Genomic DNA, 21,385 nt, shown 5'->3' with positions numbered 1-21,385 from the left:
AAAAAAAAAAAAAAAAGTTATCCTTTTAATCATTTTTAAGGATACAGTCCAGTGGCATTAAGTACACTTTCACACTGTTGTACAACCTACCATTACCATCCCAGAACTTTTCTTACCTTGCAAAATGAAACTTTGTACCCATTAAATAACAGCTTCCTACTTCTCCCTCCCCCAGCCCATGGTGAGCACTACTCTGCTTTCTGAACGTTAACTACTCTAGGCACATCATTAAGTGGTACCATATAGTATTTGTCTTTTTGTGATTGTCTTGTTTCACTTAGCATAATGTGTTAAATGCTCATCCATTTTGCCTCATGTGTCAGAATTTCCTTCCTTTTTAAGGCTGAATAATAGTCTGCTGTATGGATATACCTATTTTGCTTATCCATTCATCATCAGTCAATGGCCGCTTAGGTTTTTTTCCATCTTTTGGCTGTTATGAATGCTATGAACGTGGATATACGTGTTTCTGTTCTGTCCCTGCTTTTTAAAGATAAAAATACAGATGGTCTCCAACTTCATGACAGTATAAAAGTGATACACATTTAGTAGACACCATACTTCAAATTTTGGTTTTTTTCCCAGGCTAGCGATATGTGGTATGATACTCTCTCATGACATTGAGCAGTGGCAAGTGAGCTGCAGCTCCCAATCACTATGCACTCAGGAGGGTAAACAACCAATACTCTACCGTGCTGATACCGAAAGTGCTGAAGCTTCAAAGCTGTATTAAGTGCATTTGCAACGTATGATATTTTCAACTTACAATGGGCTTATCAGGATGGAACCCCATCGATAAGTCAAGGAGCATCTGTAGTTATGATGTTTTTGAAAGGAGACTTTGAAGGAATTTTGTTAAAAATAAAATTTTTTTGAAAATACATACCTTTTGCATCAGCTGAAAGATTACAGCTCAGTTTAATTGAAAGCCACCCAACAGAGAACCCAAAAGAGCAATACTATTTGCTTTAAAAAAAAAAAGACACAAGACATAAAAGTAACCACTGTAAATTTATTATGCATTAGGAAGCTTAACCTAAAAACCAATAGCATAGTAAAAAGATATGTTATCTCTGTTCATAGCAGAACAGGTTTCAAAATATATTTTCTTTTAAATGTATTCAGTCAGTACACAATCCTTTATAAAAGTTGTATATATTTTTTTCTGTCAATACCTTCATTACATTTATAAATACAAGATTTACACAGCACCCCATCAAAAAAAAAATTAAAACCCTTTACAAATATCTACATATATTTCATACCTATAAAACTTTCAAAGGAGTGCTCTGTTAAAGGTGGGCCCTAGTTAATGGTCCATTTACTGGTGCAGCAAAATACATATAAATCTGTAAAGTTTTCTTTGTCCATAAAACATCTCAAAAAATAGCAAGACACTTATCGTGAAACTCAGCTTCATAAAACCTTATTTTAGAAAGGAATTTAATGTGTGTATTCCCATGCGATTCAAAAGTCAGACAAACAATGAAATAAAGATGAATTGAAAACAAATGCATACTCAGAGCAGTTAAGGCAGGAGTGTGATGGATGAGAAAAACTTTGAGAAGTAAGACATGGGAAGAAGCAAATCATAATAATGCTTTTGAGTCTGAACTTGGATATAAACTTCACTCGTATCCAGTTACTAACTCTCATCCTACTTAGGAATTTCCAAATTGTTAATAACTTTCTTAGAAGCAGCCTACAATCTCTATGTTGCCACCAGAATGCTTGAGTTGTTTTTTTCTTCTGTAAAATCACCTTGGACCCAACCAGGACACCAGGTCCAGGAATCTGAGTTGTGAGTTTTACATGATTTAAGTTTGTAATAAAAATTTCTTTCATCTAGTAAAGGTAATTACTATTCAATATTATTTATGTCCAGAAGTGTATATATGCTGAGTTTCATTCTAGCCAAGAATAGAAAGTAGAATAAAAGGAGACTAGGTTTTTATTTGACCTTTGAACAAAGACAGTAGATCCCTGATACTGAGTGACTCTTAAAAGTGGCCACTCATCAACACCTATGGGCTGATTCAGAGAAACAGGAAGGTAGAAATTAAGTTCTTTACCTGAAATCTTGCAAGAGATGGCAGTCCCGCTATAGTTCTGTGCCTTCTGCTTAAAAGGGCATGGAAAGATTGCTGCCATTCTTACTCTATAGTCATTACAGGAAAGCCATCCTTTCTACCAGACAGATGACTTTTTCTATTTGAATTTCACCTTGGGAGTTGCACATTATTTGCAAGGAAGTATTTCAAATCTTATCTTATTCTAATGTATAAACAGGGAAAAAAAAAAAAAAAGAATGTAAGAGAAAAAAAAACAGGAGGAGGAAGAGCAGAATGATGGCGGTGGTATTTATCAAACTTGGCCCTGAAGGATGCCGCTAGCGTCTCCCATCCAGCACCATGAAGTCACCAGGGGTGTGGCTCCCTCCATGGCTCTCAGAGATGGTGTATGCAGAATCCCACTTTCTGCCAAGTTTACAGCTCAGTGCACTGATTCCCAGGCTCCTCAAATGAAGAGAGCTCCCAGATGCTGCTGTCTTGCAGTAGTGGCTCAATGTCCTCATCACTGCCCCGTTCTGGGCTGTTGGTCAGGCTGCCACTGCTGCTGTTATTGTGTTTTTGAACTCCACTGGCTTTACTGTATTCAGGAATGAATAAGGCAACCAGAAAAGACATAAAGACTATACATGCCCCAAATAAAAATGGCGGGCCTGGGATGACAGCTCCCTGATGAATGTGGAAAACAAGTGGAGACAAAGAATAGTTAGTCTTTTAACTCAAAATTATTCCTAGATTACCCAAAAAAATACACCACCAAAAAGTGAATCATACTCTCATAAGCAAATGTTTCATTAAATGTCAAGGCAAACTCCACTAGAGCTTGGTGTTTGGAATATGACAAAGGGCAACTAATTAACTGCTTTTTGTACCACTTCTAAATAGCTTAAGCAAAACTGTAAGCTTGTAAGCAACAGCTGTTTACCTATAATCCCATCCTATGACTTCAGATCATGCACCTTTGTACATGAACATTAATTCCAGCTTTGTATAGATATCTACACTAAATATGGCTTAGAGGGAACAAGGGAAGAAATTTCAAATAAATAGTATAAAAAGTACCCTAGCTCAATTTTTAGCTAGATTTTTAGGTCATTTCAAATTTTAACTAGCCTGGGCTTAGCCAGAGAATAGTGTAGTGATTGTGTAGGTGAAAACAGAATCTGAACAAAGTTAAGATATATCTTTTACATAAGATATTAAATCACTAAAATGACCCCTCCCTGATCCCGAGAAGCAATGAACACAATACTTATTGCTGTCAAATAAAATATAGTAACATACAAGTAAGAATGCTCTCCAAATTTAAGGTCACAAGATTTTGCTATAATCATACATAATTGTTGTTACAAAACTAGACTTATGACCAAATTACCTGCAGGGGAACGTTGTTAGAATTCAATTTCGGGCCCAACTCAGTCAGTTCCACATGGAACATGTAGAATATGAAGCCATACAGTGCTGGCCCCAGGCCATTGCATAGTCCTCTTATTCCAGTTATGATCCCCTGGGCAACTCCTAAATCAGAACAAAGAAAATAATGCCAGTCTTCTCAGAAAGGCATCTCAAGGTTTGGAGCTGCACAGTACTTTCTCACAACCATGATACACTAATTCGGCAAGACTGAGGAGAAGAGGAGAAAGCATGCTAATGAAAGTAGATTAGGAAGACTTTATCCATTATAAAATAAAATCCAAGACTAATAAAATCATATAAAACATATAAAATCATATAAAAACATATACAATCCAAAACTTTAATATCTTCCCATTTCAGGCAATGTCCACTTTTCTGTCAACTGAGATTTCCCTGCTCTGGTCATTTACTGGTGCTTTCACAACAAAAACTTGCCCTTCACCTCTGGCAGCCCTGGTGTCAGGAATACAGACCAGTCCCCAGTAGGCAGACTTCATCTTCACAGGTGTATTCCAGCCTATCTCCCTAGTGACCTACACTGAAAAACCCAGAGGGGCCAAATTCCTAAATATCTCTGCTTTCTAACATAGCAAGTAAAAAGTTAGCTTGAACTGTATGAAATGAATGTTTCTGTAAATCAAAAATGGTAGTATATAATTCAGCCTAATACAATGTGTTCCAAAACTTTTATATGCTGACATTTAGAAACATGTATATTGACATGAATAAGTATAAAAACAGTCAAAAGAAAATCCATGCCCCAAATGACAGGACGGTATCTGTCTGATGCCAAGGCAGTGACAGTCCTCCACGGATGGGTCACATCTTCACTTCAGACACAGCACCTCCCTAAGGATGCAAGCCAACTGAGTTACTGTAGCCAGGAGTGACATACAGAATGTGTGGTCTTCAAGGGGCCAGATTTAACAATGAATATGAGTAAGATACCTAACTTCTGATATAGAAAAAAAAAAAATGCAATGAATAAACCATCCTTTCCAATATAGTTTTTTACTAAAACTTTTAAAAGGGTTCTTAGGCATTAAAAAACTTTTCTCCCTCTAAAATTGTCTACTACTTCTTCCTGAATACAATAAGGTGAGCCATTAGGAGATAGAGAAGGAAAGAGATTAAATCTAGCCATGGGAACTGCTTGAAAGGAAAGCAGTCCAGGCACGGGGGCTCACGCCTGTAATCTCAGCACTTTGAGAGGCTGAGGCAGGCAGACTGAACCCAGGAGTTTGAGGCCAGGCTGGGCAACATGGTGAAACCCCACCTCCACTAAAAATACAAAAAATTAGCTGGGCATGGTAGTGTGCATCTCTAGTCCCTGGTACTTGGGAGGCTGACTGGGAGATCACTTGAGCCCAGGAGGTGGAGGCTGCAGGGAGCCAAGACTGCGCCACTACACTCCAGCCTGGGTGACAGTGAGACCCTGTAAGGGGTAGGAGGTGGGGGGTGGGGGGTGGGGGGAGGAAGGGTGGGAAAAGAGGGAGGAAGGGAGGGAGGGAGGACAAGACAGGACTGGAAGGGAAGCAGAGGCACAGGAAGGATGGGATACGGATCTAGATGGTGGAATGCTATTTTCCACATAGCAGTCTTAATTTTAATTTCATCTCTCACTCAACATCTAACTATCAACAACCACACAGACTTTTTCTTACTACTCTCAAATAACTATTTTCTAAGTTAAGCTCACAGACTTTGAGTTATTCCAAATAATTAGTGAATAAAGTAAGTAACTCGTGGTTAACTGGTTTTTCATTATTTAATAGACATATGTTAAAATGTGATTATAGTCTGCTTAATTGTGACACTAAAGAAGAAAAGATATATCAAAACTGAAAAGGGAAAATGAATAGTTCTATTTCTAATTGTTAGTAATCTGAACTGCTAAGTCTAGCTTTAAAAAATATAAGTGTAAGATCAAAGCAGAGAGGAAAATAGAATGTTCCTATCTGCCAAAGTAAACAGGTATGATAAAAGGGGCCACATGGCTGTCAGCTCCTGCTGTTGATGGGGAGAACTCAGAGCTTCTCTTGCTTCTAGCAGGGAGGTCTCCTGCTGAAGGAGAAAAACAAGGCGGGGGGCAGTGACCTCACCTTGCTGATCTGACTCTGCATTCCGAGAGACGAGGGCACTGATTGCTGGAAACGTGATGCTGGACATGGCGGCCACGGTCCCTGCTGCCCACATCATCCTGCAATGACAGGACAGGCACAGTCAGGCAGCAGGTCAACCTCAAGGAGCTCACTATTCGGAATGCAATCAGTGGCAAAAGTACAAATGCCTTGTTTTCTCCTGTTACATTTTATTTATTTTTTCCTCTTTAAAAATGCATTTTTTAACCTACAAAGTTACACATCACATTGTAGAAAACGAATGGCCTAGGATGGGGACAGAAGGGCCAGGAAACCTTTGTTTCTTGATTTTACTTCTTTTACAAACTTTTCTTCTCCCTGGTCTCCCTACTGCTATCTTTAGACATAAGCTCAATGAAGTTCGCAAGGAGATTTCTTTTGTTGCTATAAATACCACATTTTCTCCACTGACTTTTCATTTTTTCTTTGTACCTCTTGAAGGCTCACTTTCACACTGCCCTCGAGCTACAGCTTGCTACCCCTCAACAGAGAGAGCATGGTGTGCCCCCAACTGGAAAAACAGACCCTGCCTTCCTCTTTAGACCTTTGTCCTTCTCTCAATAAGAGTCTTAACTATGTATCAGTATGAAGTGTGAGTGAGTAAAGTGACGCCCCAACTTTGGGATGGTCATTACTGAAAAAGAAAAACCTCACATGATGACAAAGTCTTTTTAACACTACATGAATGTGACTAAATCAGCTACTGAACCAAAGTTCACAGGAGCAAAATAAAAAAGAACAAGGAGAATCAAGCACGTTAATCTGGTAAAAAGTCACAGACGGCTAGGGACAGTGGCTCATGACTGTAATCCTAGCACTTTGGGAGGCCAAGGCAGGAGGATTGCTTGAGCCCAGGAGTTGGAGACCAGCATGGGCAACATGAGACCTTGTCTTTACAAAAAAAAAAAAAAAAAAAATCAAAATATTAGCCAGGCATGGTGTAAAAAAAAAAAAAAAATCAAAATATTAGCCAGGTGTGGTGGTGCATGTACATACTCCCAGCTACTCAGGAAGCTGAGGTGGGAGGATTGCTTGAGGCTGGGAGCTCGAGGCTGTAGTAAGCCATGATTGTGCCACTGTACTCTGGCCTAGGCAACACAGCCAGACCCTCTCTCTCAAAAAAAAAAAAAGGAAAGAGCAAGCGGATCAAATGAAATTCCAAAATTCAGAAGGGGCACATGTACTTACTCCCCAAACTAAACACTGATAACTAAGGCAATTCTAGTTTCTCTAAATTATGTTGTCTGTTTGTGTCCAAAGTAAGGACCAGCTCTACCGTCTAAAATGGAGAAGGCATTTCTGCATTTGCCCACCAGGAACATGGAGAAACCTGCCACATTAACAAAACAAAACTCACTATTCCTTCTATTTTTTCTTATTCCACTGAGCTTATTTTGACCTTCCTTCCTGTTTATGAGAATCTAATATGGTAGTAATAACTGCGGCAGAATGCACATGGTTTTGGAAGAAATTTTAGTGTTCAAACTCAAATGATTTATCAAGGTTATGTTACTGATAGCTAATGATAGTCAATCATAGTGAAGCTTGCCATAATCAGTCATTTTTTTGTATCTTCTTGTTTTGCTTTTGACTATATTCAATGTCTCTAAAAATTGGCATATGTGGCCAGGTGCGATGGCTCACGCCTGTAATCCCAGCACTTTGGGAGGCCGAGGCGGGCTGATCACAAGGTCAGGAGTTTGAGACCAGCCTTGCCAACATGGTGAAACCCCATCTCTACTAAAAATACAAAAATTAGCCAAGCGTGTGGTGAATGCCTGTAATCCTAGCTACTCAGGAGCCTGAGGCAGGAGAACTGCTTGAACCTGGGTGGCAGAGGTTGCAGTGAGCTGAGATTGTGCCACTGCACTCCAGCCTGGGCAACAGAGCGAGACTCTGTCTCAGGGAAAGAAAAAAAAAATTGGCATATGCTTTAAAAAGTAGACATAAAACTTCATTTGGGGGCTGGAGGGAAGAGAGAGATACATTCAATTAAGGAACAATTCAAAGTCCAATGACATAAAGGCAGTCTTTATAAATAATCCTGTTATCTAGCTCCACATTTCCCCAAATTAAAGCCTAATGGTTTCTGCAACGTTGAATACACCAAACCAGCAAAATAACCCTTGCTTCCTTCTCATCACACCCAACCACCCCAAGCTCCTCTAAGAGCCATCTGTCTGGCAGTTCATGAGAATCTAAGAGTGAGGCTTACCAGGCCTGTGATCCAAAACCGTACCAGGCTAACTGGAGCATCTGGAAGCCCAAGCCAAGGAGGACAGTATTCTTATTTCCTAATGATCTCATCAAGATGCTAAGAAAGGCCGTCTGCAAAGTAAAGGAGACAACTCTGAAAAACCACATCAACACACAGAATTAAAATACAAGCTGTGTGTGTGAAGACCCTTCCCTGATGACCAGGGACCTCTAAGGGCACACTGCCTGACCTGCAACCTCAGAGTCTGGACAGTACTGATGACCTTCTACAGGGGTGGAGTGTTGGGGGCTCCCAGCCTGACCTGGGGCTCAATGCTTTCAGCCTCCTCCCTAAGAAGCCTGTCTACCTGGTGCTCTGCTGGCACTTCCTGAAAGGATAGCACAACTGTTTACCAGTTACCATGACTGAGAGGGACAGCCTCAGTCTCTGGAGAAATACTAATCACTTAAATATCTGTGAATAGCAAACTCCTGCTGAACATTTAAAAAATATGAGAGCTTCTGCTGGAAGTTTACAAAGTTGAAATTGGGACATAAGTTTGATTTTAACAAATATATACTCTGCTAAATATAACTAGTTGAGAAAGTCCGAAAAGGGGTTGGATAAAAGATGACTGGGCTGGCCGGGTGTGGTGGCTCATGCCTGTAATCCCAGCACTTTGGGAGGCTGAGGCAGGCAGATCACAAGGTCAGGAGTTCAAGACCAGCCTGGCCAGCAGGGTGAAACCCTGTCTCTGCTAAAAATACAAAAATTAGCCAGGCGTGGTGGTGCACACCTGTAGTCCCAGCTATTTGGGAGGCTGAGGCAGTAGAATCACTTGAACCTGAAAGGCAGAGGTTGCAGTGAGCGGAAATCATACCGCTGCACTCCAGCCTGGGTGACAGAGCGAGACTCCGTGTCAAAAAAAAAAAAAAAAAATGGCTGAGTTTATGTTTGATTTTGTAAAAAACCAAAATGATCAACTTGAAAGGTTAACATAATTTACATTTGCAACACATTTCAACAAAAACAAAAATATAAACAGCCTTTGTTTTGATGCATTCCCATAAGCCTTGTCAAATGTAGTAGTTTTGCAGCCTTCTCATTTCTCCTTGAGAGAGGTTACCAGAGAAGAATGCTCTGCTTTCCTGGTAACCATTTCAGGGAAAACAACCCCTAGGCAGTACCATAAAATATAATGAATGTGCCTCGGCACAACAGTGAATTAATTTAAGGACAATATGCTTCACCTTTTCTGGTACTGTATTTACAATAGATAGGGAAATGGTTAATGCTCTCTACTCACTGAAAATCATATATAAATATCTATTTATATACAAAATAGATATTTATATATTATATATATATGAATTTATATATATATATATATATATATATATTTTTTTTTTTTCCCCGTCTCTCTTTTTGAGACAGAGTCTCACTCTGTCACCTAGGCTGGAGTGCAGTGGCGCGATCTCGGCTCCCGGCAACCTCCACTTCCCAGGTTCAAGCGATTCTCCTGCCTCAGCCTCCTGAGTAGCTGGAATTACAAGCACGTGCCACCACACCCAGCTGATTTTTGTATTTTTAGTAGAGAAAGGGTTTCGCCATATTGGCTAGGCTGGTCTGGAACTCCTGACCTCAGGTGATCCACCTGCCTCGGCCTCCCAAAGTGCTGGGATTACAGCCATGAGCCACCGTGTCTGGCCCTCACTGAACATGTTTTAATGCTCTGATTCATATTTCTTCAGTCCTGGGAACAGTCGGAGTTGAAGCAGTTACAGATTTTCATTTCTGCTTTTCATTTCTACTTACTTTTCAACATTAAAATAACACTGAACCATTTTCCTAGTTGATTTGGCAATCCAGAGATAGATTATAATTATTTACTATTTTGGTTGGTGTAAAAGCAAATAAAATAATTGACCCAGCAGAGGTTACGACAAATATTCTAAAAAGTAGGGAAAGTTGTATCAAAGTTCTCCTAAATCATCTTCTCCAAGAAAACACTAAATGGCAGATGATGCCGGTGCAAGGGCAGCACCAGAGGCCCCCAGGGGCCTGGGATGGGGAACCACTGTGGCTTCCGAGGAGGCTTAGGCAGTGGCGTTGGGGCCAGGGCCCCTGAGCTGAGGGAGGCAAGGCTGAAGACAAGAGTGGATGCCAGTCACCAAGGTGGGCTGCCTGGTCAAGGATATAATTTTAAAAACATTGTTTTAAATAAAAACATAAAAAATTTCCCGTAAATTATACAACCTCAAAAAAGAAAATAACCTCTACACATTATATAAGAAAGAATAGTTCTGTGGACCACATTCACATCAGTTTCTTGATCTGATATTATACTATAGCTTGCAAGACCTTACCATAGCAGGGGGTGAGGGACTGAGGTAGCAGCTCAGGGAATATCTCCCTGCATTTTTATATGTGGCTTCCTGTGAAACTATGGTTATCAGGATATTTTTTAAATTTTTTAAGTATAGATAAAACGGTACTCACCTGAGCCACAATAGACAGAATTCCTACCATAGCTATGAATGCTGCAATTTTAACAGATCCAAAACCTATGACCTATGGAAATGGAATGAAAACACTTTAGTAATATAGATATTATAAAATAATAAGGAATATTATGTTCTATTACAATGATAAGTCTAGGAAAATTCATAAAACCAGTGGCAAATTAAGACATGCTGAAAGCTGAACCTATGTAACCAGTAATTTATATCTAAAACTGTTATAAGAAATCATTATAAGCAGGTACAACTTAAATTGTGAAATGTTTTACAGACATTTTCTATGATATGTCTACCTGTTGTTTTATATACCTTCTCCATCCCCAACCCACAAATTGATACATATGATATCAAGTAATAAAAAATGAAAGAAAATGACTGACTTTTGATGCTGCCAATACAGCATTGCTCATTAGCAAAGCCAGTGGCTCTCAACTTTGCCTGCACATTAAAATCATGATGTAAGCAAAAGACAAGGGATAAGGAGAGCAAGGGAAGGAGAGCAGTGAGATGCTGGAAGACCACTGGAGACCAGTTAAATCAGGCTCTCTGGGGGTATGACCCAGGCACAGGTATGTTTTAAAAAGCTCTCATGGTGATTCTAATAAGCAGCCAAAGTAACCTGGCAATGATTTCTAAGCCTCTGACCGTAACAGTATCTCTGAAATGTCTACAACTTTTAAGTCTCAAATATCAAGTTTTTTAAAAAGTTACGTTATTTTGGGGCTAGGTGCGGTGGCTCATGCCTGTAATCCCAGCACTTTGGGAGGCCAAGGCAGGCAGATCATCAGGTCAGGAGTTCGAGACCAGCCTGACCAACATGGTGACACCCTATCTCTACTAAAAATACAAAAAATTGGCCGGACATGGTGGCATGTGCCTGTAATCCCAGCTACTCAGGAGGCTGAGGCAGGAGACTAGCTTGAACCTGGAAGGTAGAGGTTGCAGTGAGCCAAGATTGTGCCACTGTATTCCAGCCTGGGCAACAAAGTGAGACTCCGTCTCAAAAAAAAAAAAAAAAGTTACATTATTTTGCCCTACATTAAAATTCAGGAAAAGGACCTTAAAAATTATGGGATTAAATTATATACATTATTCTCATTTCACAAATGAGTGTCTTGCTTCCAGGGACACAATTGGCTAATGAAAAGTCCTAGGGCTAGAACCTCTGGACAGCCAATACAGTGCTGCTGACATTAACATTTTGTTTGAAGTTTTAAAAATTGGAACCAGAAAATGTAGATTTAGGGATTCTCAGCCTTTATTTGTAAATATATATTATTGTTAAAGAGCTTTATTAAGATAGAATTTAAATATACAATTCACCCATTTTAAGTGTGTAGGTCAATGGTTTTAGTATATCCAAAGAGTTGCACAACCATCAGCACAATCTAAAGTGATTTTCATCATTCCTCAAAGAAACATAGCAGCCATTAGGAGTTCTACTCCCCTAACCTTCCCATCCCCCAACCGTTAGTCTACTTCTTGTCCCTATGGATTTGCCTATTCTGGGCATTTCATATAAATGAAATCATATAATGTGCAGTACTTTGTGACTGGCTTCTTTCTCTGAGCATGTCGTCAAGGTTCACCCATGTTGTAGCACGTATCTGTACTTCATTGCTTTTTACTGCTGAATAATTAACATTCTAATGTATAGGCATATTTGTTAATCCATTCATTAGCTGATGGACATTTGAGTTGATTCTACTTTCTGGACATTATGAATGATAATCTGCGTACAAGTTTCTGTGTTAGAAGTGTGTTTTCATGTCTCATGGGTATATATACCTAGGAGCAGATTTGCTGAGTCATACGGTAACTCTATGTTGAATATTTTGGGGAACTGCCAGGCTGTTTTCTACAGCACCTGTACATTTTATATTCTCACCAGCAACTATGAGGGCTCCGATTTCTCCACATCCTTGTCTGTCTTTTTGATTATAGCCATCCTAGAACATGTGAAATGGTTATCTCATTGTTGGTGTGACTTGCATTTCCTTGATGGCTAATATGTTATTCTTCTTTTCCTGTGCTTAATGGCCTTTTGTAGATCTTCTCTGCAAAATCCTTTGCCTATCTTTTCAACTGAGTTGTCTCTTTATTGTTGAGTTATTGTAAGATGCTACTGAGTCTTTTATTATAAGAGTTCTACATGTATTCTGGATACAAGTTATTTATCAAATACATGATCTTCAAATATCACGTGCAAATTTAACTAAAATGTTAGCGTGTTAATTGTTCTTAGCAGACAGCAATAATATAAAATAACATGGAATGATTCCGATTTGTCATAATTGGTGGTGGTGGTGACATGAGCATACGTATAGGAGAAAAGCTAGAAGAATAAAATAGTCATAGTTGTTTATTACCTACATAAAGAGATATAACTTTTTTTTTAGCTTTCTTCCTTGGACTGTCTCATCTTCCTACATTATTTTCTGTGTTAAATGCATATTTAATGTAATGCACAAATTAATTTAAATGCAAGTATAATTTTCTACACTATCTCACCATTCTTCCCTCTAAATCGCTAGCATACAACCACTAAAAATGAGCAAAAGAGAAATGCCTGGGAAAGGTCGGGTGTAGTGGCTCATGCCTATAATCCCAGCATTTTGGGAGGCTGAAAGAGGCAGATCACTTGAGACCAGGAGTTCAAGACCAGCCTGACCAACATGGTAAAACCCTGTCTCTACTAAAAATACAAAACTTAGCTGGGTGTGGTGGTGCATACCTATAATCCCAGCTGCTTGGCAGGCTGAGGCACAAGAATTTCTTGAACCCAGGAGACAGAGGCTGCAGCGAGCCAAGATCATGCCACTGCCCTCCAGCCTGGGCAACAGAGCAAGACTCTATCTCCAAAAAAAAAAAGTAAAAAGTTGTATTTATATGACACCATGTAAAATATTAGTCCCATACCCTCAGGAAAACTATCAGAATGAAGAATTTAATACACTTCATTTTTAAATACAACCAGAAAAAGAGGAATTTATCTTAGGAGGAAGTTTGCTCTGTCAAAGTAAACCATTAGGAAAAGGCCTGCCTTCCAATGAAATCAGTAAAAGACCACAGGATGCAATGGAAAGGCAGCTTAGGTCTGAGCAATCCCAGAGAGCTGAAGAACAGTTGGAAAGGGGAAGTTTTTGGTTTTCTTTTTTTTAATTGCTTTAAGTCAATTATCTGTTTTGGGGGACAAAATAGGGTATAAATTTTTTTAAAGTGTAAAATACTCTAGAGAGGGAAGATTTTGATTAATGCTTTTGAGCCCCCCTGAAGTCCACAGCAGCAGTTAAACTATGACCTACTGAAGATGCCTGAGCAAGCTGACTTCAATCAGACCTGGAACAAGGGCAGGTCTGAAATAAGTTTTATCTGTTAAATTTAATTAATATTATTAAAGATTTAAAACATTACAGTACATGAATGTTACAGCACCTTTATGCACAACTGTCAAAACTTGAAAGCAAGTAAGGTGTCGTTCAGTGGGTGAATGGATAAACTGGCAAATCCAAACAAATGCCAAAAACAAAATGAGCTATCAAGCCAGGAAAGACATGAAAGAACTTTAAATGCATATTATTAACTGAAAGAAACCAATCTGAAAAGGCTACATACTGTATGAAAAAGGTAAAACTATGGAGACAATAAAGAGATTAGTGGTTGCCAGGGGTTGGTGGTGGAGGGAGAGATAAACAGGCATAGCATAAGGGATTTTTGCAGTGAAAATTCACTGTGTGATACTGTAAGGGTTGATACATGTTATCATGTCATCATACGTTTGCCAAACCCATAGAATGTACAACACTAAGCATGAACCCTAATGTAAACTGTGGACTTTATGTTAATTTGTCAATGTAGGTTCATCAGTTGCAAAAATTTCCCACCCTCGTGGGAGATGTTGATAGTGGAGGAGGCTATGCATGTATGGGGATAGGGGATATATGGGAAATCTCTGTATCTTACTCTCAATTTTGCTGTGAACCTAAAACTGTTCTAGAAAAATAGTCTATTAAAAAAAAAAAAAAAAAAAAAACAGGCTGGGCACGGTGGCTCACGCCTGCAATCCCAGCATTTTGGGAGGCCGAGGCGGGTGGATCACTTGAGGTCAGGAGTTCGAGACCAGCCTGGCCAACATGGTGAAACCCTGTCTCTACTAAAAATACAAAAATTGGCTGGGCATGGTGGTGCATGCCTGTAATCCCAGCTACTCGGGAGGCTGAGACAGGAGAATCGCTTGAACTCAGAAGGTAGAGGTTGCAGTGAGCCAAGATTGTGCCATTGCACTCCAGCCTGGTGGACAAGAGCAAAACTCCGTCTCAAAAAAAAAGATAAATTATGTTTCTGCTAATTCTGGTTAATTCTCAAGAAAAAAAAATTTCCACAGTAATTATCTTACTATAAATCATTGCATTAAAGGTGCCCTGTTTACTAATTATATGCCAGCACCTACATTTATAACTAGAAGCAAGTTCACATGTTTTTTCCTCTGCAGTGGTTTCCTCAAAATATCTTTAGACAAATCTCCATCTTTGATTTTCCTGGTATTGAAAGGCTACTAGCCACTCACCACTCACCTGCCTGAGATAGAGAAAAAAACTTGAATACTGTCCAGCTTCAGGAAGGTATGAAAGAAACACGGTGATGCAGATTAGTAAGACAGTAGAATCTTTTCCAACTTTCTTCAACGACTGAGAATAAGCAGAAAGAACACAGTTAAAATGCCAATACACATTAATGTTGCCAATGTTCTGGGACATCAGCTTCATTATCTTGATCTATTAAGATGAATAACAAAAGTCAAATGGTTAATAAAAGGAAGTTCTACACACCATCTTTCTGAGGAAGTTACAAGTCTTAATTTCAGAGGTATTTCAAATCGTATAGCTAAAAAAAAAGAAGAAAAAAATAAACCCACAAAACACACTTACTCATCTTTGTTGACACACTGATTAAAATCCCTGAACAGATCCTGAACTTCCTATAAACAGAACCTGGAAATACATTCCTACAGAACCTTTTAAGAAAATCACTTCTCTCGATTCATAATGTAACTTCTTTAAAGCCATATTCAGTACAGAGGTTTCCGTATATGTAAATTCACTCTATTCTTCAAAGTGTTCATCATGTTCAATTTATCTGTATATCTGGTAGACAAATAAGTACGCTCCAGCCATAAGGTCAAACTGGTAAGAACTTGTTGAATGCTACAACCTTGTTGAAAAATCCTTCTTACGTACATAGGATTGTTGAATAGAACCAAATGGTAAGTTAATACCAAAGGAGTGGAAAGTGCTACAGAGCTTCTAGCTCATCAAACCATAGCTTTTATGTAATTAATAAGCAAAAGCAGCTAATGTTTGTTGAGACTTTGCTGGGCAACAAACACTAGGCTGGTTAATTTACACACATTAACAGTAATCCCCGTGATTGCCCGGAAAAGTAAGCCACAGTAGCTCTACTTCACAGAGGAGCTTCGATGCATAACTTGATCACTTACAAAGGAAGGTGGGAAGCCTAACTGGCTGGCTCCCAACCCCACTACTGGCTTCCTTCTCTAAATATTTCTTTTGGTGTCTGACATTGTGACAATAATAGAACAGGCAGGATTCCCTAGGTCATGCCCTCAGGGGGTATTTTAGAAAAAGTAATTTCTGATTAATTATATGAATTTTTCTGAAAGGTAAACTTGGCGGACGAAAAGCAAAAACCAAACTGCTGGTTCTTTTTTTGTCTACAAATTTTTTTTTTTCCCCAAGAATAATTTCAAACCAGGCAGGGTAGAGAGAAGGTGAGAGATAAGATATTTTTCCCAGTGACACATCACCTTCCCATGCCAAAAGAAGGGGGTGGAGAAGGAGAGGAAAGGGAGGGAGGTAGGGAGGGAAAGAGAGAGAGACATATTATAGAAAACAATACTCAATCTGTAACAAACAAATTAAACATCTCTGGTCAAAATTAAAATAACTTATTCAAACCAAAGGCATTTATCCTTTTTGAGTTAAAATGAGTGAAAATGACCACTTCAAATGACCACTTTCACTTATTTTGTTTAAAAAGGATGAAAACAACCATGCAAAAAGAAACCCTCTTCCCAAACTCTCATCAAGAATTAACTAGACATTTTCTCTCTCTTCCTTTATGACATGCTTAAGTACCAATTCTATATATTTCTTAATACAAAGACTAACTCAATCCCTTACTTGCAATTAATTTTGTTTTTCTATTGTTACTAAAGAAGTCAACAACTGCTAGGATCCTTGAGGCTGCACATACATACTTTCATTTGCTTGGCTTAGAAAGACATTTAGGAAAGTAAATATTTCCATATTTTTATTTACCGCAAAAGGGTCTGCTTGTTTCCAAGAAATCTGAGCTCCCCAGGAAACCGGTCTCATTTTCTCAGGCAGAGATTCTGGAACAGCCACTAAGATGAAGCAGATGTCCAGAAGAGCCACCACTGTGGCCACCAGCACAACGAGGCTGTCTCCGTAACTGGCAGAAAGATATGCTCCAATGGCCGGGCTGCTGACAAGACTAGCCGCAAAGGTGGCTGAGACCTGTGGGAAAGCACACTCTCACCCAGGGTCCCATAGGTGAACACCTGTGGGGAAAGCATATCCTTACCCAGGTCTGCCTGCTGCAGGTGCACACCTTCAGGAAAGCACACTCAACCAGGGTTCCACAGGTGCATACCTGCAGCCATGCTTCCCTGGCTTTTAAGTAAGACAAAAGAAATGTGTTGCATATAAATTTTAAGAATGAAAGAGAATTAAAGTGATTTAAGAATGTGTTCATAAACTATTAACTAACTGGAGATACCCTGCAGAGCTACAAGAGTAAAAAAGGATTATCTTATTAGAAATAAAAATTGTAAAAACCTTCCCCACAAATAAAACATTAGCTCTTTGGTCTTCTTTAACTGGGGACCGGGGATGTGAGATGGTATGAAAAGAATTCCTGCAGGGCTGATGATAAAACCTACAAACTACTCAAGTACTGTGCTTGATTTAATCTTCTAAAAACACTGCACTGTTTGAACATTTTATCATTTGGTGGTCATTTCATTAGCACTGCCTGGGGTCGGGGGGAACCCTCTGCTATTCTTAGAAAAAAACTATTAACAACAACAAAGAATTTGTTGAGGTGGAAGTTGAAGCTTTTTGACTAGACAGCTGTAGATTTCTGTCTCTCTGTCACCACCTGACCCTATCCAGTTTAGAGACCACAGAGCCAGCTAAGCACACCCACAACCTGAAGCCACAGTGAGCCCCTTCACAATGCACTCCTATAAGCATGTGGAACGTCCACTTCATTTTAGAACACGATCTGAATGGTCAGATGTTTATTGGGCAAACTCCAAATTATAACCACACTAAATGTCAAATGCATATCTATAAGTTAGCTTTTTAAACTTCTAATGGATTTTATTAAAAATCACAAAAATTCTGGCAATAAAAAATTATTTTTCATCCATCATCTCCCAACTGAATTAAAAAACACAGTATATCTGAAATTAATATTATACTAAAAGTACTATAAAAGCTAAAAATCAAGTATTTTTGGAGGGGAAAAAAAGAATGTGGAAAATTCCAATGTGGGGAATAGGAATCCTTTGTTCAATATTTACTGAGTATCTACTATGTACCAGATGAAGAAGACAAAGCTCTTGCCTTCAGGTTTTCCCGCTTTATTCAAGAATATCAGGGCAACCAAATAATTGCATTATAAACTGCAACGACACACAAACAGTTATGGGAACATTCCTACACTCTTCTCAGGTGTTAAGGGGGCACTGCTGCAGCATCTTCAGGTGTTAAAGGGTCTATGGCCTCATGAAACTCTATGCAAAATGTGTCTGTCTTAAAGCCTAAAGTAGCCTACTTGCTTAGTTTGTGTTTTTACCTAAACTCCTCTTTCACTTAACATTCAATACAACTCTGATGAATAAATCTAAAGAATGACTTCCCCACAACAAACTCTTAGTAAGTGTTAACTCACTTATTAACATGACTAATCATTGCCGTAGCCCTGAAAGAATTACCACTTTCTTGGTTTACTGAAGAAGTCTGAGTAAGAAAGGTGTACATATTTTTATATTGTTCTTTAATGGGTCTCAAAATGCTCCTTAGAACTTGACTGACACGTTCTGTAATTAATTGGCAATAAATTCTCCTATATCTAGAAGATAGGTAGACTGCAATCTAGGCAGCCTTGCATGCTGAGTTGCTTATGCTGGCTGGGAGCACACTTCAGCTAAGTGCCATCTCAGTCTGGATGTGCACCCTAACTGCCATTATACAATGAGGAGCTGAGCTGGAGAGGGTAATTAAGTCACAGGCACTTCTGGTTAGAACTCTCTTAAATCTTTTCTGAAAGCACTACTGCTCAGCACAACAGCTGTGTGAAGGGTTTCCCAGCTGAAAGCGAGAAACAAAAATCTAATATTGCAGAAAAATGAGTATCTCAACAGGTATTTCCCATGCTGTAGAAGAAAGCTGTCCCTCACTACTCTGTTGGCCAAGCCTTATGGGCACACCTTGAACATGAAAAACCTGCCTTCTTGTTTTTGTTTTTTCTTTTTTTTGGCGGGGGGGGGGGGGGGTTGTTAATTTTTGGAGTTTTGGGGGGCATTTTTTTTTTTTTGAGGCAGGTCTGACTGTCGCCAGCCTGGAGTGCAGTGGCGCGATCTTGGCTCACTGCAACCTCTGCCTCCCGGGTTCAAGCAATTCTCCTGCCTCAGCCTCCCAAGTAGCTGAGATTAACAAGCACACACCACCACGCTCAGCTAATTTTTGTATTTTTAGTAGAGACGGGGTTTCACCATGTTGGCCAGGATGGTCTCGATTTCTTGACTTCATGATCCGCCCCCACCTCAGCCTCTCAAAGTGCTGAGATTACAGGCGTGAGCCACTGCACCCGGCCTATTTTTGTTTTTGGTGTTCCTTAGTGAGCTCCAAATCTTGTCTTCTTCGAAGCTTTCCTATCAGCTTCTATCTCTGTCCTCCTCCATCATGACTCTGAAGATGCCCCTTTTTAGGGCATGACATGAGAGGGACATTCAGGAGTGGAGGGAAGAAGCAAGGAGAGAGAGAGAGGGAAGGTAGAAGAGTCAGAGGGAAGTGGGGTTGAAAGAGTAGTTTTCAAACTACTGATGTCTAAAGTCAACAAAGTAAAAATTGTTGTGTTTTGTGGAATAGTAGTAACCCATTTATACGCCCATCATTGATTCAGGAAGTTATTCATTCAGTCAGCAATGAATGAGAATTTACTCTACTCCAGGAAGTAGATTTAAAAGACCCAGGAAAAGGAGATAAATAACCTAAGTTTCTGGCATTCAATCTCCCTCCAACCTATTCCCCACAACCTAGCCAGACCATCTTTCTTCTTCCACTTTCTTATTCTGAATATTTTCAAATACAGAGGAAGACGGGAGAAGGGTACAAAGCATACTTCCATGTCTCACAGGTTCAGGCATGGAATACACATGCCCACACATGTACATCCACATGGTATGCTATCTTTTCCCCTGAACCATCTGAAAGTAACTGGCAGAGTCCTGACACTGATGTAAAACGCTTCAGCTATCTTCTAACAAGTCTTTCCTCTACATAATCATAATGCCATTATCATGCCTGAGAAAATTAGAAACACTGTCACGTTTTAAATTATCAGAAAAAAGGTATCCTATAACTTTTGTTATTCAGCAACTATGGATTTGATGAATGAATGTAGTCCTTTTCTACATACCATGTTCCAAATGTATGTCCAAAACACACAACCACAAATAGAGTTAACAATGGATTAACATTGCTGAGGTTCAGCACCTCTCCAAATTAGGTGCACAAAGAGCTTGTGCAACTTGACTGCTTAACGCTCCTCAGGGGATCAGATAACAAGAAACAAATCAAACTAATTTTTTTAAAAATTCAAATGTTCAATTGTAATCCCCAATGTTGAAGGTGGGGCCTGGTAGAAGGTGATTGGATCATGGGGGTAGTTTCTCATGAATGGCTTAGCACCACCTTCCTTGGTTGTTAATAGTGAGTGAGTTCTTGTGAGATCTGGCCGTTTAAAAGTGTGTAGCACCACCCCCTTCACTCTCTCTTCCTCCTGCTCCAGTCATGTGAAGATGCCTGCTCCGGCTCTGCCTTCCATCATCATGAGTAAAAGCTCCCTGAGGCCTCCCGAGAAGCAGAAGCCTATGCCTCCCTTATACCTTTATAGCCTGCAGAACTGTGAGACAGTTAAACCTCTTTTCTTTATAAATTACCCAGTCTCAGATATTTCTTTATAGCAGTGCGAGAAAGGACTAATAAACTCACTTTCCAGTAAATTTCTAATACAATGTTAATTACTATTCTGGTTAAAAAATATATATAGTCTATTATCTTACCCATCCATAAGCTGTACTTCGCTCGTGCTCCTGAGTGACATCAGCTACATAGGCAAATATAACAGAAAACGTGACCGAGAAGACTCCAGACACAGAAATCATCGCAAAATACCACCTATAAAAAGATTATTTTAATGACCCAAGGGAAAGGGAGTGTATGTTCACTTTCATTACCTGAGCCAAAGACATCATGTAAAGATTACACACCAAGAAATAGGTATACTTGTATATGTATGTATACTTAAATATATCAAAAAAAAATTTAAGTTAAGACAGGAACAAGTAGAAACATTCTAATTTCATCATTGTTCAAAGGGGATCAGTACATGCCCCCTAAAAAAACAAAAGAAGAGGAAAAACGGAAAGAATAAGGGGATTAGGTAAAAGTTATATTTTTAAAGGTAGCCAACAGACAGGAAAAAAAACTTCTCAAATATCCTAGCTGTAAGTAAGGAAAAGACATACAACAAATGATTTGAAAAGATCTACATAAAAGCAGAAGTCATAATGAAAAATATTAGTGTACTTAAGACCAAAAATTTATATCATGTGATAGATGCTTTTTTTAAAAACCTAGTTTAAAATTAACAAAGAAAAATCTTATAGAACAAAAAGTGGGGTTTACTCCAGGATAGAAAAATATTTTAATA

General features: G+C 39.2%; 1 protein-coding gene across 2 annotated transcripts in view; it reads right to left on the bottom strand.

The window, feature by feature from the left end:
* Positions 1-992: 992 nt before the first annotated feature.
* Positions 993-21,385, bottom strand: part of MFSD14B (major facilitator superfamily domain containing 14B) — an 81,727-nt gene continuing 61,334 nt past the window's right edge. The window contains exons 5-12 of one of the 2 annotated variants that reach the window (XM_054501540.2): positions 20,736-20,850; positions 16,681-16,899; positions 14,917-15,030; positions 10,323-10,394; positions 7,842-7,954; positions 5,588-5,685; positions 3,445-3,587; positions 993-2,738 (exon numbers count right to left, since the gene is read on the bottom strand). In XM_054501540.2, the coding sequence (XP_054357515.1) occupies positions 2,487-2,738; positions 3,445-3,587; positions 5,588-5,685; positions 7,842-7,954; positions 10,323-10,394; positions 14,917-15,030; positions 16,681-16,899; positions 20,736-20,850 (1,126 nt within the window). In that variant the 3' untranslated portion in view covers positions 993-2,486. The remainder of the gene's footprint in view (positions 2,739-3,444; positions 3,588-5,587; positions 5,686-7,841; positions 7,955-10,322; positions 10,395-14,916; positions 15,031-16,680; positions 16,900-20,735; positions 20,851-21,385) is intronic. The other variant, XM_063649698.1, reaches the window with a different exon arrangement.

Source organism: Pongo pygmaeus, chromosome 13, assembly GCF_028885625.2.
Source record: "Pongo pygmaeus isolate AG05252 chromosome 13, NHGRI_mPonPyg2-v2.0_pri, whole genome shotgun sequence".
Classification (NCBI taxonomy): Eukaryota; Metazoa; Chordata; class Mammalia; order Primates; family Hominidae; genus Pongo; species Pongo pygmaeus.
Note: the sequence above shows the minus strand (reverse complement) of the source record. Positions and strands in the feature narration are given on the sequence as shown.